This window comes from Mesoplodon mirus (genome assembly GCF_964341445.2).
Source record: "Mesoplodon mirus genome assembly, chromosome: 2".
Taxonomy (NCBI): Eukaryota; Metazoa; Chordata; class Mammalia; order Artiodactyla; family Ziphiidae; genus Mesoplodon; species Mesoplodon mirus.
Genome location: NC_138977.1, coordinates 14,854,930 through 14,873,682, shown reverse-complemented (window position 1 = coordinate 14,873,682; position 18,753 = coordinate 14,854,930). Strand labels below are relative to the sequence as shown.

Genomic DNA, 18,753 nt, shown 5'->3' with positions numbered 1-18,753 from the left:
AAGAGTCTAAAGACCTAACACTGAAGAATTATCTGTCCCCAACCTTCCTTCCTCCTTTTGCCCTCCACCAAAAGCATCCTTAAACTGTTTTAACCAAGCAGTTCTAATGCCTTCTATTTTACCTTCACTGTGACTTTGCATGCCCCATGAGCCCTACCTAGAATTCTGAGATACCTCCTCTCAAAGTATCTAACTTCTATCTGTCTATATTTGGCCCCCACTGCCTCTACTTAATATTGCTATGCTCTCCAGATTCCCCGACCCATAGGATTTGCATGTTTAGCACTTACTGTGTGCTTTCTCGTATTACCATCTGCTCGTGAAAATGGATATCTCTTTAATAAGATCATGAACATCTAGAGAGGAAGGATGTATTATTTCGTATCTTCCTCAACTCCTAGCAAAGCTTCAGACACGTAAGTCATTCAACTTATAACAATCACTAACATGATAGATTAAGGAAAGGGCAGGGAATGAAAGAAGATAAGAAACTAGCACATAGTGACTGAATATAATTCTGAGAAATACAAATTGATAACCTGAGACTTATTTACTAGGAACTCTGAAGAATCAAATTTTCTAGTCACAAGTTGCCTTGCTCATTCTATAAAACGTACCCGGCATCAACTCAGTAGAGCCCTGATACTACAAATAAACTAATACTGACATCAATGTTTCCAAGTTGCCATAAAAATTACAGCTATAGGCTATGGAGAAAATCTGAGTCTAAATTATGACCAAAGAACTCTAAAAATTTCAGAAATTAGAAGGAATAAGAACTTAATTATTTCCTTCTACTGATATGACACACAGGTTCAATTTTAACATACTATTTCTTTTCTACTATTTTTTTTATTAATGTGTCTGCATCAAATAAATGGATTGCTGGCTTACTTTGAACTAAATGAGACATCTAAGTTGACTGAAATAATTTTAAAAGTTATATTGGTGTAAAATTTATTGTAAAAGGTTGAAGTTATTCATTCATTTAACAAATACTTCCTGAATACCTACTATATGCTAGACACTATGCTAGTTACAGGAATAAAGAAGGTGACTGAGATAAACCCAGTCCCTAACCTCACAATAGATATCACAGACTAGTACAGGGTCCAGATTTTTTTAAAAAAAGTAATTACAGTGTGGCCCGGTAGGTGCTAGGGTAGGATCCATGAATGTGAAGAAGACAGAATAACTAACCTACCCTAAAGGAATGGGATTGTCCAAGGATTCCTGGAGAAAACAACATCTAAGATGAGATGTGAAGAAAAAAGGAGAAATAAAGTTGGAGAAATATGGGGGGTAAGGGTAGGTACTGCAGGGCCTTAAATACCAGGCAAGAAGTTTAGATTTTATTCTAACAGTAATTAGAAGCCGTTTGAAGATGGTGAAATGATAAGATTCATGTACTTGGGATATAAATCTGGCAGCAATGTGAAAGATAGGACATGGGGCAGCATGGAATGCCATGGGCAGCATAACGCCAGGCCCAAACAGAATGCAAGATCTGTATCTAATTAAATCTCACAACAATCCCACGAAGTAGATAAAATTATCCCCCCTACACTAAAGAGAACACTGGAATTTAGAGATATTAAGTAAGCAGTATTCAAGCTATTGTGACACGACTTATGCGCGTTTGACATGGGAAGTAGAGAGAGAGAGGACTCAAGAATAACATCCCGTTTTTCAGCTTCGTCAGTGGAGTGGATGGTGACACTGATCACTGAGACTGACAAGACAGGATTACAGTAAGTCCTCTACATATGATCCTTCAAGTTGCGAACTTTCAAAGATGCGAACATGCATTCGCATGTCCAATCACATAAGTTAGTGCACGTGTCTGGCGTACATGGTCACGTGTGTGCATCCTCTACAACTGGTTGTGCTTTTGTGTACTTTACCGTACAGTACTGTATAGAGCACAGTAGTACAGTATCCTTATTTCAAGCCCAGGATGTCCAGAAGCAAGCGTAAAAGCAGCAGTGATGTAGCTGGTACTGCTAAGAAGCACCAAGCAATGACGATGGAAACAGAAGTGAAAATAATTGAGTGGAGCAAGGCTAAAAGATGGTAGATGTTGCTTATTCTAATAACACTGAACTCCCTGCTGTGCAACACAAGGAGCTTACTAATGAAGACCTGCCGGAATTGGAGGCCCAGAGAAAGGACAAAGAGAGATGAGAGGAAGAAGTAACTGAAGAACCGAAAAGATTCACAACACGGGAAATGGCAAGGGGATTTTCTTTATGTGAGGGGGCACTGTTAGCTTTTGAGGCACAGGACCCGAACGTAGAACGGTGCACGAAGGTTGCAGCAGGCGTTCAAAATGCAATCCAGTGCTACCGTGTCATCAATGACGAGAAAAAAAGAGCTGCTATCCAGACATCACTGGATCGCTTTTTCAAGAGGGTAGATAGAATTGAATCCAGCCAGGAACCAGAACCTGTGGCCTCAGTGTCAGGCGTGAGTGACATTGCAGCCTGCCCTCCGTCTCCTGTTGCTGACGATCCTTCAGCTCTACCATCTCCCACCTCCTCTCCCTCCTTCAGTCAGTAACTCTTCTTGCCTGTTCACTGGATGCCAGCCCCTGATGCCAGCTGTTGTACTGTCCTACTGTATTTTTCAAGGTATTGTAAGATTAAAAATGTTTTCTTTATTTTTTGTGTTTGTTGGTTTTTTTATGTATTATTTGTGTGAAAAGTATTATAAACCTATTACAGTACCGTACTATATAGCCGATTGTGTTACTTGGGTACCTAGGCTAACTATTGGACTTACGAACAAATTGGACTTACAAACGTGCTCCTGGAACAGTACCCATTCGTATGTAGGGGACTTACTGTACCAGAAGGTGTTGATGCAGAAAGGATGGAGTTGATGAGTTCCATTTGGGACAGGTTTAGACCTGCTGAGTTGGGGAGGGGAGAGAGTTAGACATCAATCAGAAACCAGGATGTGCATGGCTAAGCCTCAGGAGAGAAATGTGAACCAAGCCAACCTAAGCAGAAAGCACCCACACACAGGTGATAACTGCAGCCAGAGGAGTGACTGAGGTTGCACACAGAGAGTGTGAAAAATCAAAAGGAAGAGTGCTTAGGACAGAACCCCAAGGAACACCGATATTTAAAGGATGAGCAAAAGACACTGAAATTGAAAAGAAGCAGCCAGAGAGGTAAGAAAACCAAACCAAGGTAGACACAGCTGTGGGCAAGGAGAGGATGTGTTTCAAGTAGGATGTGTTCAACACTGTCAAAATTAACACAGAGGTAAAGCCTGAGAATCTCTCATTGTATTTAGCAATAAGAAGGTCTGGATGACGTCCTATAGAGCCATTTTAAGGAAGTAGTGGGGACAGAGCCATACCGCAATGTGCTGAGGAGTGTCTGGAAGGTGAGAAAATGGAATAGACTTCATACATGTCCACCACCCAGTTATATAAAGAAAGTAAGGCACGAAGACCATGGGATATTCAGGGGATTCATAGCACAGGGGCCATGCTAAGGCAGCACCTGCCTAAAACCAGCACAATGGAGAAGAACTGAGGATTCGAAATAGGCACCTCTGTTCTCCCAGTCAAATTTCGGCACCTGGTGACTTCTGCCAAAGACTTCTTTGTGCCTCAGTTTCTGGGGAAACTGCTATGTCCCGATTCTCTCCCAACACTGTTTGGAGTATCGAATGTCAATGATCAGGAAATAACATTGCAAAGTTGAAAAACAGCTTGGGAAGGAATTAATAATCTTGTTTTAGAGCTAGACCTGACTATTGCAGAGACACCTCCAGCAGGAAAAATTGTAATAATAATTGTTTTTTCTTGTGGTACTGAAACAAAAGAAATCTCAGCAGAAAATACCTTCCTGCTTTAAATGATTGTACTGTTCCCAGTGGCTTCAGGAAACTAGCATCAGTTCTACTCTGACACCGAGGCACTTGGATGACATATGAGGTGCTAAGATTTTTGGAAAATAAGCCAGCCCCTCCGTGGGATGCTATTCTTCGGTATATGTGGAGCAACAGTGGAGAGAGAGCCTGGGTTTTGAAGTCTAGTCACTCTGGACTGGAATCCTCACTCCGCCACTTCTGAGCTATGACTCTGAGGGAGGTATTCAACCTCGCTGAGACTGGGTTTCCTCACGGGAATACCTAGAGTACTTACCCTGTGAGATTAAGAGGCTTCATGGGATGCTATATAAGAAGGTACTGGGCACAATGCCTGGCACATGATAAGTACTCCATACATGTTAACTATCACTGCTCTTAGGATAGGACCTGCTCCCTCTGCTGCAGTGAAGGTCCTACCTGAACATTTACTTAAATGGCATTCATCCCAAGATTAGAGGCAGAGCCAGTGTCTAGACTTTCTCAACAGATGTGTAGGTGAAGTAACCAAAGAATATACATGAATTCTGAGATCCCTGCTCCTAAAGAAAACTGCAGAGCATCATGATTTGATATTCAAACTCAAGTACCTGGTATCATCAGTAGGGTGCATCCCCTAACAGAAGGGTCCATGTGTTTTATAGCATATGTGTTCAATATTCATTTAAAGCAGGATCTGTTACCCAACTCAGAATCGTCTTACTGATTTTACCTCTCGTTTGAAGTTTGGACTAACTTCTCTTTCCCTGTCCCTGAAGAGACACATCCCTGACTTATCATAGGCAGACCAAAGTGGCTCCTGTTCTCTTACCTGCTTCCCAACTAATAAGGTCAGCTGAATGTGGAGGACCCTGGATTCTTTTGGCTTGCAAAACCCATACAGAGGTCCTGAGGTAAATCTAAATTTAAAAGCACAATTACATCAATTTCTACAAGTATAACATGGATTTCCAATCATTCACATTTCAGTATTGATGTAAAATTTGGACAAAAATAATAAAACAAAGCCAACTCCTAAATATAGCCTCAGAAGTTAGAGGTCCTGAGGTAAATCTAAATTTAAAAGCACAATTACATCAATTTCTACAAGTATAACATGGATTTCCAATCATTCACATTTCAGTATTGATGTAAAATTTGGACAAAAATAATAAAACAAAGCCAACTCCTAAATATAGCCTCAGAAGTTACAGAGGTCCTGAGGTAAATCTAAATTTAAAAGCACAATTACATCAATTTCTACAAGTATAATATGGATTTCCAATCATTCACATTTCAGTATTGATGTAAAATTTGGACAAAAATAATAAAACAAAGCCAACTCCTAAATATAGCCTCAGAAGTCCTCTGGGAGGACCTAAGGTTTACATTTTCAGGAGTTCACATTTTTCAGGAGTTTATTACTAGTGTTTGATGAAAGGGAAGGGGCAAATAGTAAAAGCCTTTCTCAAGATGAGAGTCACCACTGAAACTAACACTGAAACCACAGTCACTGGACTGATGTATTTCTCACTGAACTTTTTATTTCATTAATCATTGCTGTCTTTTTATAGCCCTGCTTTCCTCAAAGTTGAGTAACCCTAAGGTGCTCAGGCCTCCAGTGAACGACAATTTTGTTAAGGGTAGTTAAGCTATTGTTAGGCTATATCAACTAATACAGTATTATAATATAATAACTATGCACTGAGCATATAGTTTGAGCCAGGCATGATGCTAAGTATTTTACGTGCATTGTCTTTTGTGTTATTTATTTTTTTAAGTAATACAGGTAATGGGAAAAAACAGATTATTTGTTTGAGTTACTACATGTAATACACATAGTAGTAAATATAGAAGTGCCTAAAATACAGCAATACTCGGTAATTATTAGTATTGTTCTTATATTTTCATTCACAACCATCCTATGAGTAAGGTTCATTTTTTCAATTCACAGATGTGAAAACTGAGGATTAAAGAGGTTAATAAGTCATTTGCCTGTGATTCCCAGCTAATAAGTGATTAGAATTTCAGCCCAGGTCTGTTTAAACCCCAAGGACAATTTGTTAACCATTATGTTGTATTCCTACTACAGTTAGAGACCTAAGAAGCCCATTGAATATACCGATGACAAGTGTATTATTTTTGAATACGTTCAAAAATAGAACTAAAACAGAACTAAAGTCTTAGAAGCCTTATCAATGCTCACTTGGTTTTTTTATTTCTCTAACTATTTAGTTAAGTATAAAAAAAGTCAAGGTATTAAATATTTGGACTTCAAAGGCATAATACTACTTTTCAGGTTAACACCTTTGATCTAGACTCACAGATTTTTGTTTTTGTTCTCCTTAAGCTTCAGGCCAAGAAAAACAACAGAGGACCTTTGGAAGGAGACAGAAACCAAATTAAACAAGGCTCCATTCTGAAGATTTTCTATGTTCCCACATCCCATCATCACAAAGGTAATTCAGTGATAGTTTCATTTCTTTATAAAATAAACCTCAAGGCTCGGCAAACCCATTTGGCTCCTGAAACAGACAACTGGGAATAGTCTGAGAATAAATTAATTAGTTTCAATTACAAACAGGAATCCTACCATCGTCTGAAGCTGGAAATGGGAACACTCTCTGAAAAAACTACAAGTTTCTTAGGTTGTCTAGAGTTTAGTAACATTCTTTTTTTTTAATAAATTGCATTGTAAATGATCTTCATATTAACTGTGTGCACTTAGTAATATGGACAGTCCCTTGAGGACATGCCAGTCTGAATCCAAATAGCTGGCAAACTCTTGTTACCAATCACATCAGGCTACCCTCATTATGGAGTTGCTTTTCTTTTCCCTGAGGAATGCCATTCCTTCTCAACTTTAGGCCTGTTTTCCATGCCTATTTATATTCCTATTTTCCTCCCCCAACCTCTACTACCACCAAAAGAAATTTAACATAGAGGTTTCAAGTGTATATTGAATTTAAAGAAAAAACTCTTAAACTGCAGTCATAGTTGAGAAGCAATGGGTTTTTATGATGGGGAAATGAAGTCCCTGACCATCAACATCTCCCAGTGTGGGCATCACCTGGAAACAGAGAGATGGTGTGAACCATGGAAAGCATAGAAGCTGAAAATCTCCCACCCAGCTACTCTACTTTGAATATCTCTAGAGAGAAATAAAGATCTATCTCAATTAAGGGGAAAAGTTTATCACTCCCTCTCCTGGTAACTGTGTGAGAGCTCAAACTCCCATCTAGCAGCAATGAGATTCTAAGAGTTAGTAATTCTGTTAGTTAGTACCTCTGTGAGGGTTAGTAATTCTGTTAAAGTAATCTGCTCACCTACTCTTCCCTCGTTGCTTCAACTCATTCCCTAGCACTGATGCACAGTCCTCTTTCTCCAGTGTAGTGCAGTCAGCAATGCAGCTGCTTCACAGGCATGAAAAAGGAGGACTTACAGGATTAAGAGGAACAAACTATTATGTATAAAATAAGTCACAAGGATGTATTGTACAGCACAGGAAATACAGTCAATATTCTATAATAACTATAAATGGAGTATAATCTTTAAAAGTTGTGAATCACTGTACTGTACACCTGTAACTTATATAATACTGCACATCAAATATACGTCAATTAAAAACGAAAAAACACGTAAAAAAAAAAAAAAAGGATTATCTGCCAGATTATCTGCCAGAGAGAAGATGGCACAATTTTTTTTAAAAAAAAGGAGGACTTACATTCTAAACTGCCTGAAGAGAGAGTGAATTCATTGGCAGAATTCTTCTAGAGTAAAAGTGAGAACAGGACTGAAAAATTTAACACTAGACATGGGTGTTTCTCCCATTACCTGCAGTCTATCCATAGAAGAAAGAAGAAGCTGATTAATATGGCTTTCTCCAGGAAAACTTGTGAAACTCAGAATTAGGAAAACTATTGTTGCCAAAATATTTTCTCCAAGAAAAATTCATTATATAAGAAAGAATTAAAGAAATTTTCATTCTATAAAAGAGAATTCATGTAACCCACAAGAAAATCCATCTTGTGATTAATAGCACAGACACATTTGGCACAAGCAGATGTTCATCCAGTAAGTATTTTAAAAACTAAAACAAACAAGCAGAATCCTCCAGAATGAGAATTGACTGACTTGTAACTCCTCCACAAGGTGTTTCCCAGAAGCTTCCCACAGAACATGGCTCCCAAAAGTATTTGTTTGGCAATTAATCGCACACAGCCTAGTGATACGTCTTGCAATATTTCTTTCAGTGATTACTTAACTACTGCAGTTTTGCCTTGCATACTTTTCACAAGTTTCCACCTTATTTCTTAATTAGATTATAAGCTCTCTGAGGACAAGGACCTGTTATCGTCATTGTAGTTTCTGTAGTCTTAATACTGTTCCCTTAACATGACTAAGCAATGGAGCTACAAAAGCGATTGATGATTTGTAACATCTACCCATAGATCAAAATCTGAGATTAACAGTTGCCCTGGCTAGGGAGAGTATGATTTTCTAAACTATAATTCAAAAAATCCACTATAGGATTTAGGATTGCCTGAGGTTTTACCACTTACTGTGTGATTTTGGTCAAGTACTTAATCTCTCAGCATCACATATTTCTCATGTGTAAAATTAAGTTAATAATGGTATCTGCATCACAGGATTGTTGTGATTTTGAAATGCGTTAATACAGATAAAGTGGTTAAGAGTTATGTCGCACAGGAAAAAACCAATAAATCCTAGATATAATTATTTATGTTATGTACAAAAGGGTCCATGTGACTCCTAGGGTAGTGGGTAAAGATGCAAGTTTGGGAGTTAGAGACGGAAAGAATGAAGGGTATTTGCTCATATGGATCCCAATCACCCCTGGCACGAAAGCAAACTAAGCTCTGACATCACAGTCAAATGAATTAGGAGTGTCTCTCATTTTCCTAAAACCTTTTGGAAACAATGATCACACTGTACACAGTCAACTTAAATGTGAGTGATAAGATATATCAAAATAGATCCATTGTCTTGAAGGAAAAGCCACCGGAGACCTAAGCACAACCTGGCCCTTCGGTCCAGCCCTTCCTGTCAGGTTCTCACCTGAACAAGCAGGTTGGAAGGCATTCCTAGAAGATTTACCCGCCCATTTCTCAGAATATAAAGGAAAAAAAAAAAAAAAGAAGGAGAGAGATGCTCTCTCTCTCCTCCATCCATGATCAGTGCTTCCCAGAACCTCCCTCATCTAATGCACCATTAACCCGCAGCCCAAGAAAAAGTACACTAAGCAACAACAAGCTATGCATACAACATGTATGTAATGACCACACACATACACCCCCCTTCTGTTTGCTATAGACCGCTAGCCTGGCCATCCATTGAAATAAGCCAAGAGTTACCTCACTGCCGCTGCCTCTGGCATCCTTGGGCCATAAACTAATGAAAGGAAAGATCTAACAATAGTTAAATGACTGACTGCTACAGGCAAAAGACTGAAGTAGAAAATATCTACCTTTGGGGCTGTTGCCTACTCTTCAGCCACGGCTGCTCTTCCAGAAGAAGGCAGAGCTTTTATGTACCTCCTGACGGCCTCCAGGATCAAGCAATCATTACATCTCCTACAAATCACTGCAGTTTCCTCCTCAGCTCCTGTCTCGACCCACTCTGACACATTCCACACTCTCATGCAGGTGAATTTTCCAAAAGCACAAGTCTGATTCCATTCCACTTTCTCTGAAATTCTTTAATCAGACATATCGTTCTATCGTGTATTATAGTTACGTGTGCACAGGTCATACGTCTACCTATTAACTGTAAAGTCATGTGAGGGCTCAAATTGCCTTACTCATATTAAACCATCTTCACTCATTCATTCAAAAATATATATAATGAATACATGTTATATACCAGGCACTACACTAGCCCCTAGAGAGATGAGTCAGATCAGTCCCTTCAATCTGTTCAAAATCATATGGGTGTGTGTGTTGGGGTTGAGAAGAAGCCATATAAACAGAAATTTATAATACGTATAAAATTATGTCCATATTATAATTGCAATATATAATATGTTATGATTTCATAGGCACCAATTAATATAGGGTCATATAAAAAGGGGCTCCTACTAAACCCCTGAGCAGGCTAAGAAAGGCTTCTTGGAAGAAGGAATGTCTAAACTGATACCTAAAACATAAGCACACATATATGGCAAACCAGGAAGTACCGGCAGTCCATGAAGACTGGAATAACAGCAAAGAATAAAGCTTGAGAAATATACAGGAACCAGATCATAAAAAGGCTTAAGCCACATTAAAGTGTTTAAAGTTTATCTTGAAGGCATTTAATTGTTTTAATAAAATGAGCAATATGATTAGATTTGTACTTTTAAGGGGCCACTCTAATCAGAGTATCGTAGTTATTTGAAATATTTGTTGAACACATGAATCACATGTTGTTAGCATAATAAAATAAAAATCACATGTCGTTAGCATAATAAAAAATTTCAAGAATTCAAAAAGACAGCAAATCAGTGGTGGTTGTGATGCCCCAGAAAGGTTTTATGGAGTTTAGCTGGGTTTTTTTAAATTTAAGATTTTGATAGGGCAATTCAAGGAAAAAAAGGACATTGCAGTTGGAAACAGGAAGGGTGCAAGGAAGATAATGAGGTAGAAAAGTGGTTGAGTAGAAGTGTAAGTGATTTCTTTCATAGAAGAATGAATAATTTAATTTAGTGAGTGCTAGGTCTGGGCAGGCAGGTTAACATCTCAGGGTCAACCTTGCGGTGCAGAGCCTTAAATGCCAGGCTTCAGATTTAGACCTCACCGGCCAAGAGACAGTTCATGGCGGAGATCTGAAAAAAGAGAGGCATACTCCAAGTATTGCTTTAGGAAGATTGAAGGTGAATTGAAAGGGATTTAAAAGCAAGGTTCAGGCAACCTCTGAAAGAAAAAAAGAAGATGCGCTGCAGGATAGGTATCAAATGAAAAAATAAAGTTAAGGAGAGAGAAGCAAAAGTCTAAGGTTGAGTGATGGTGGGAAACAAAGGTTGCCTCGCATGCCAACCTGCCACACCCACACCCACATCTCCATCACCCCCACTAAGCCTCCTCAGGAGACTGAGTTATTTAAATGGAGGCATTTCCTGCAGCTTAGTGTGATAATTTAGAGGTGAGGTGTTCTGAAGGAGAAATGAAGAGAAAAGACCACTTGGAGAATGAGAAAGGAACATCTGAACAAACAAAAGGTGGCACTGAGCCCATTCTTAAATCCCCTAAATTAATCACCCAGGGTATTCACTCAGCTGGGGCTTCCCTTTGTATTTTAGAAACTCCCTGAGATAGAGCAGACTTCCACTCAGTCATGGGCCCCACAGACCTCTTTAGATAAAAGAACTCCCTCCTCTCACTTGTTTGGGTTGCTTCTTCTACCTGTTCTTTGTACCCTCAGAAACCATAAGAAGCAAAACAGTAAACTCAATTATTCTATTGTTTCCAGTTTGAACTCAGGTCACTTTGATATCCCAAAGCAACAAGTTCTTTTAATAGTACTTAAGGACACTGAAAAAAATATTAGAAGACCTTCCAAAATTGTCTAAATTTTTAGTACAGTAGTCCTATTACATGGGAAAAGCTGACCTAAGCCCTCATCCAAAGGAACGATGTCTTCTGTAAACAGACCTCATAGAAGATTCAATAAATCCCTGGCCCAAAGAAATTAATTCTATCTTTTCAACCTTCTTCAAAGTCAGAAAATCAAGCTTTTCACACATATTATTATTCTACTTTGCTGCAGGTAAGGAAACTAAAATTGCATTCTTTAAGGTATGGAGATATTAACAGCCCTAAATTTTCCTCCAAACTGGATGACTTCCTACTGGAGCAGATATAAATGTCAGCAAATTAATAGATTCTTCTGGAATGGCATTTCATTCGACATCATTTAACTGATGATTGGTGTTTTCATTAGGACTTTTTAGAACATCCAACAGATGTTCGCTAGGTCTGATTAAGTGATAAGTTTTCCACGGCTTCCCTTTATTTCCAAAGTAACTATGGGCTTCTTCCCATCTCTTTTTGATGCCCACAGAGGCCATAATCAGGGTAGTTAAATATGCAAACAGAAGAATGAGAAACAAGGTGTCAACATACTTATAATTTACCTATTGAGGTGTCCTACTTACTCATAAACTGGGACTCATACTGCTAATAAACTTAAGCAATTTTCCTAAATTATTTAGGTATATTTTCCGGTGTCTTTGCCAAGGCGTGGCTCAGCGGTCTTTTGTTCCTTTATAAGTCATCAACACCTCCAGACATTGCGTGGCTCAGAGGTCTTTTGTCCCTTTATAATTCATCAGCACCTCCAGACATTGCAAGATAAGGAGATAATTTAAGTCAAAACAATGTGTGGGCTACAGATACGCAGCTGCAAGTCAAGTCCTCAAGCTTCTTTCTAAGCATTTGACCGCCCCTACTCCTACCTAGAAATGCTTTAGTCAGGTCAGCTGTTTCCCCCACTTGAAGAGACTGCAACTAGACAGAAAATACTTAGGAAGTTGTTTGCTTTATTTTCTAAAATATCAGTATAACATGGGGTCATTTCAGTTTTTCCAATGTGTCATTTCTTAGATATTGAACCAACTGTAATGCCATGCCAGAACTCGATCTATAGATGTTTACTAAAGAACATGCATAAGAGGACCACAAAACCCTTCTAGATCAAAGGGAGGTCACTTTGATCCCTCATGGCATCAGAGCCTTATACTTCTTGAACATTGCATGTTTTAAATGAGGTAAGATATTTCTAACAAAAAGAATGCCAGGGCTTCCCTGGTGGCGCAGTGGTTGAGAGTCCGCCTGCCGATGCAGGGGATACGGGTTCGTGCCCTGGTCCGGGAAGATCCCACATGCCGCAGAGCGGCTGGGCCCGTGAGCCATGGCCGCTGAGCCTGCGCGTCCTGAGCCAGTGCTCCGCAACCGGAGAGGCCACAACAGTGAGAGGCCCGCGTACCGCCAAAAAAAAAAAAAAAAAAAAAAGAATGCCAAACTATAATGTTATTAGCAAGGAATTTATCTGATTAAAGTTTCCCTAACTATAATCTACGGTCAAATACATCGGGAAATGCTAGATTTCCAAGAGTGGAGTATAGTATGCAACATTTCCCAAGCATCTTGGACCACAAAAACCTTTTGTAACACAAACTAATATCACGCAGAAGTGACAAACAATACGGAAAATACTGAACACTGCCATTCATCATCAGTTGTCACTGGAACCAGAGCAGAAGGAAAAAAAAATCAAAGCACTGAGTAAACAGAGTTTTTAAAAGTAGAGAGAAGTTTGGGGGAGGATGCCAAAAGCACACTTCGCTTACTTCACAATTTTAAGAAACAATCATAGAATATTTATGACGGAAATAACGAAGAATCTATAATATCATCCTTTTTGAAGTTTACCAGCAGGTATGGTCTTAATTGCTCCTAGGTAACTCATGGTGACCCTTAAATTTTAGGAATTACCAAATGCCTGTATAATACTGTGAATATGTCCTAAGATAGGTTTGTTTGTTCGTTTTTGAATGAATGAATGAACATTCGAATCAAACCCTTGACCTGACAGATGACTAAAAACTATGGCTTTAAACCCAGTTCGACCCACCGACTGGATGCTTGATCTTGGTCTCAGGGCCACCCCCGCTCGGCCTCCCTATCTCTATACAGTAGGCCCTTCAGCCCCAAATGCCTCGGATAACGTACACCGGAAAGACAGAACTACATTACATCTCGATAGCAGTCGTTACCCACCGAGCTACTGTTAACGAGGGTGGCCTGTGAGCCACTGTCTCTGCCGGGAAGACTTCAGGACGCCATTCCTATCTTAAACGCATCTCCTAAGATGCTTCCCGCTCTCATCTACTTCATAAACTTTTGCATAAAATCTTACAACCACAAGCGTCTGAAGACTCAGTTCATCGGGCGTAAAACTGCAATTTCTGGCTCCCTCGTCACCGCCAGCACTTTAACCCCGGCCAGAAAGCCAGGTCTAGTGAAAAGCAGGACCCGCCTCACACTGGAGAAACGTAACGAAATTCTTTCTCCAGCACTTTCCCCCATTAAACAGCGTTCCTGGGCAAATGGACGTCTCCGGACACCCCGGCGGGGAAGGGCGGCCGGGCCCGCGCCCTACCTGGTTGAAGTGCAGCTGCCCGGGCTCGGGGTCGCCCTCCACAGGGGCGGCTCCCAGCTGCTCCAACAAGCGCCCGAGCTGCGCCGCCGACAGGCTCAGGTTCGCGCCGAACACGCTCAGCACATCCTCGCTGAAGGCGAGCGCGGGCCCCGCCGCCTCCCCTCCGAGGCCGGCGGCCGCCAGGAGCAAGAGCCCAGCCACCGCCCGGCCCGGGGCCATCCTGGCCGGGGCTGCCCCTCGCAGGCCCGAAACGGACTGGAGTGCACAGGGAAGCGCCGGGCGCCCCCGCGTCGGTGCCCAAGGGCGCGGGTCAGGCGTCGGCGCCGGTCCGAGTCAGCGGTGGCGCGGGGCGCCCTTGGTCCTCCGCCGCCTTCGGAAGAGCAGCAGCCCGCGACCTGCCGGGCATTGAAGTGGCGGTGCCGCCGGGGGTGGGGAGCGATAGACAGAGCGGGCCCCCGGGCCTCCTGGAGAGCCTGAGATAAAGAGGACAAAGGGGGACAGAGATAAAGGCCACCCGGCTACCGCCGGCCGGCCCCGGGAGCACTGCGAGGCCGGAGCCCTCGAACGCCCGGCCGGGCGTGGGGCCAACTGCCCCGGAGCCGGGTTTGCAAACGTCCCAGGATTAGCGTGCGTTGTGATGACACATGCCCTTTCCGGATAGAAAGCCCTACACCGCGCCACTTCTTAGGAAGAACTAAAAGCACATGGGCTGTAGAACCCCACCTCCTCTTCTTTATTTCTGCTTAATTCCCTCACAGCAAACTTAGAAGGGGTGAGACGTGCAGCCCCCAGGAAGCTGCAGGAAATGGCCCCTCCGGTGTCCTGGGGTTTGAGCGTCTAAACGGGACCCGCCCTCTCCCAGATCTCTTCTCTGCAATCGCCAGCTAGTAGGTTAACTAGCCTGCTAAGCTCTCACCTCGTCTGTTTGTTTCTCCGTCTGTCTGTTTATGTCCACGTGACTCAGTCAGTCTCTCTGTCTCTCTCTGTCTCTCTCTCTCAACACTATCCCAGGCAACTCCGAGATCCTGCCCTGCGCTCTTTACTGATAACTGGAGGAGTGGGCCCTGTCCCCGCCTCCCTGCAGCACGTGGTGACACATTCCCCAGCCTGAACTCCCGCGCGCGTCCACGCCGGGGCGCACAGCCGCTGGCCTTCCCTCCTGGCTGCCGTGGCGCACTCCCACCCTCGGCAGAGCCGGCTCCCCGCCGTCCCCCCTGAGGGTTACCTGAACGCCACCTCCTGGTCCGTATTCCTAGCCTCCTTTCTGGTCTCGCTGGTCTCTTTGTTAGCTTGTTGAAACCAACTTCCTGGAATAGAGTCTGGAACCCTTTGCATTGTCTAAGAGATTAGCAGGAATTGGTTTTTTGTCTTACTTAACATCAGGAGAAAAAGGAAACCAAATCTGGAGCGGTGGTGGCGAGCTCTCCGAGCCGGCACTGCTCAAGCCGGCCCTTCCTGACGCCGCAAGGGATATCCGCAGATCAGAATGAATGTTTGTTTGTTCAGATGAGGGTTCAAGAAAAGCTGACTTAGGTGTGAGGTCAACAAGCTTGCGCAAAGTGAATGCGGTGTTTGAGGGCAAAGGTTGTGTCTAGTGGCTACAACTGACCAGAAATAAAGTGAAACCACGAATCACTGTTACATGGCTAAGGACAATAAAAGGAACTCAAAGCGTTGTTCTTGTCTGTCATGGGGTGAGGGCAGAGCCTCCTAAAATAGCACATTTTAAAAGAGGCACTTAGTCCAGACAAAGGGCAGAGGAAAGAATCTCATTTCCATAAGGAACTTAGATGATGGAAGAAAGAGACAGGGAGAGAAAATTCCAGAAGGATGAACATCCAGGGGGACATAACTGCAGGGCTGTCATATGGAGAGGCTTTAACTGTGTTCTAACTACAGAGGCAGAAGGCAGCAGTAACAGGGTAAACTTACCAAGAGGAAAGTTTCTGCAGAAAATAAGGCACAACTTCTTTGGGAGGGAGTGATTTCCCCATGATTGAAAGTGATTCAAACTCAGGGGTATGTAGGATTCCTGCCTTGGAGGGAGATCAACGAAAGGACCTTGATGGTGTGTCCTTTCCAACTATAAAATCTGTGTATTCGTTGATACTAATTTACAGAATTACATTGGTGCAAAAAGGGCAAATATTTCACCCAAGGGCCAGAAATAAGTTCATGTCACACTTAAGCTCTTAAGTTACACAACTGATGGGGACACTTCAAGATTTTTCTTGGATCCTTAAATACAGTTTGTTGCCTATCTTTCCTTTGACCCCAGCAACTCAAGGTGATCTTGGAAATCAATGAACACTCTAGATGGTTCACCTACACCCAACAAGCTATTCTTTCCCAGGTTGAACCGCAACATTGATAAGATGTTGGACTTTCCACAAATGTAAATGGGTTTCAAATAATACAAATTTTATATTGTGGATTTTCAAAATAAAATTTTATTTATCAGCCATTTGTGTCTATATATATACATTTTGCCAGTCCATCAACCCCACAAGATGATAAATGGTAAAATAAATAATAATCTTCTTGCTTGGCATCTTTACCAAAAACAGTTAACATAATGTAAGCATGCAATTAAAAGAGAGTATTCAGAAAATTACAAGTTACTAACTACCAAATTGGTGAGGCTAATTTCTCCTACTCTAGTGAGATATAATCACCAAACTACTACTTAGATAATGTTTTAGGGCCCAAAAAATATAGCATTCTACCAGCAATATCATTACTGAAGAAAAGGACTTCCAATTAAAAACATAAGGTGTAATGTAAAAACTAATTTTTCTCAGAAATTTGCCTTAAAGGTCAACTAATTTTAAATGATCATAATGAAGGGAGAGTGCCAAGAACACTGGCCAGGATGTAGAAACATGTCCTTTTCCTTTCTGACTATGTCACCTGGGAAACCTGGGAAAGCCATTTGACCTAAACAAGACTCAATTCCCTCATCTATGAAACAAAAAAATTGGGATAGAAGCACAAATATTCATTCCAGCCTTTTCATTTCTAACTGTCTAATTTAGAAGTCATCTATCAGAACAAAACATGAAACACCTAGAAGATAAATAAAAGTTCAATTCTCCACTTGAAAGGGCATTTAACATCAAATCTTATTTTTCTAATCTCTTTCAAATTTTTCTAAGCAAATTGTACTATTGTCTATTGCAAATAAGGAACAAATTGGCCACTTTTAAACTTTTCCATGCATCCATTTTCCTCTGGAAGGACTAAAAAGTAAACCTAGGAAATGGTATGTCTTTTCCTTTCTTCCCCTTCCTTTCTCTTTCTCTCCCAGTCCTAAAGCCATCAGGGGGAAGCATAGCATAATAAATAGCATCTGTGTGGTGGGCAGTCACAGTGGCCCAAAGAAGGGTGTTGGAACCTGAACAAGGGAAGAAGGGTATCCAAGTGGGAGGGAAACTTAGCGTGAGCTGTTAGAGCCCAAGCAGGGTGACGAAGGTGTCAAGATTGGGGGAGGAAACTTTGGAAATCAGAGGATGCATCCCTCATGAGGTAAGAGTGTATTCATGCACCCTAGCACAGAATGTCAGCACCCAAGTATGAGGAGTGAAGCTTCCTTCCAGGTACAGTTTGTCAGAGCCCAAGCTGGGCTACACAAAGCAGTGCCCTGATGTGGGGTGTCAGGAGTCAGAGCAAGGATTGGAGGGCATCCTTGGCTCAGAGGAGAGCAAGAGAAGCAGCCGACTGTGAAGTCAGAGGCTGGATGGGTGAGGAGGGCCTCGGTGCTCGACTGTGGCCCTGCACAGAATGTCCGAGATGGACAGGGTGAGGGGGCAGACCCTGCCAAGCAGCCACACGAGGTACCAGGGTCTGTGCAGTGAGGAGGGCAGCCTGACATGGGGTGTGTGCTAGTGTGATTTATAATAAGAAAAAGACATTTGGTCTTCATCTCTGTTTCTGGCACAGAGCTCCTAAAACCCTTGGAATTACCTAAGTGTTAAAGGTGACTTTTGGGCCCCCACCTAAGGATGGGGCTGGTTGCCAAGGAAACCAACCATGTGATAAGAAGTTTCAAACTTTCAATCCCACCCTCTTGACCTCTGGGGAGAGGAGAGCAGCTGGAGGTTGAATCAATCACTAATAGTCAATGGTTTAATCAATCATGCCTATGTGATGAAGCCTTCATAAAAACCCAAAAGGACTGGGTTGGGAGAGAGTACAGGTTGGTGAACATGTGGAGATTCATGGAGAGTCGTGTGTTCAGAGAGGAAAGAAGCTCCACCCCCTTTCCCCAAACCTTACCCCTTGCATCTCTTCCATCTGACTATTCCTGAGTTATTTTTTATAATAAACTGGGGATGGAGTAAGTAAAACTTTTCTCTTGAGTCTGTGAGTCATTGGAATCTCAGATCTGTAGCCAGTTTATGAGAAGCACGAGTGGCAACCTGGACTTTGTGACTGACATGGGTGGGGGGACCGTCTTGTAGGAATGAGCCCTTAAACTGTGAGCTCTGACTCTATCTCCAGGTAGATAGTGTTAGCACTGGGTTGAACTGTAGGACACCCAGCTGGTGTCTGAGAATGGCTTGAGTGTGTGTGGAAACCCATCCCCCAAACTGAAATTTGGAATTTCAGAATTATAGAAGGAGGACCCAAGGAGGAGAAGGAGGGAGTCAGGAGGGAAGGAGATGGCATCAGAAATAGAAGATTAGTCATGTATAAAGGGATCCATTAAATAAGTAAATATATTAAAGATAATAG

General features: G+C 41.9%; 1 protein-coding gene across 2 annotated transcripts in view; it reads right to left on the bottom strand.

Annotated features, from left to right (window-relative positions):
- SLC39A8 (solute carrier family 39 member 8) overlaps positions 1 to 15,475 on the bottom strand; it is a 73,346-nt gene extending 57,871 nt beyond the window's left edge. Inside the window, exons 1-2 of one of the 2 annotated variants that reach the window (XM_082636801.1) lie at positions 15,245 to 15,475; positions 14,020 to 14,492 (exon numbers count right to left, since the gene is read on the bottom strand). In XM_082636801.1, the coding sequence (XP_082492927.1) occupies positions 14,020 to 14,238 (219 nt within the window). In that variant the 5' untranslated portion in view covers positions 14,239 to 14,492; positions 15,245 to 15,475. Of the gene's footprint in view, positions 1 to 14,019; positions 14,493 to 14,935; positions 15,016 to 15,244 lie in introns of those variants that run through there. The other variant, XM_082636802.1, reaches the window with a different exon arrangement.
- Between the last annotated feature and the right edge of the window lie 3,278 nt (positions 15,476 to 18,753).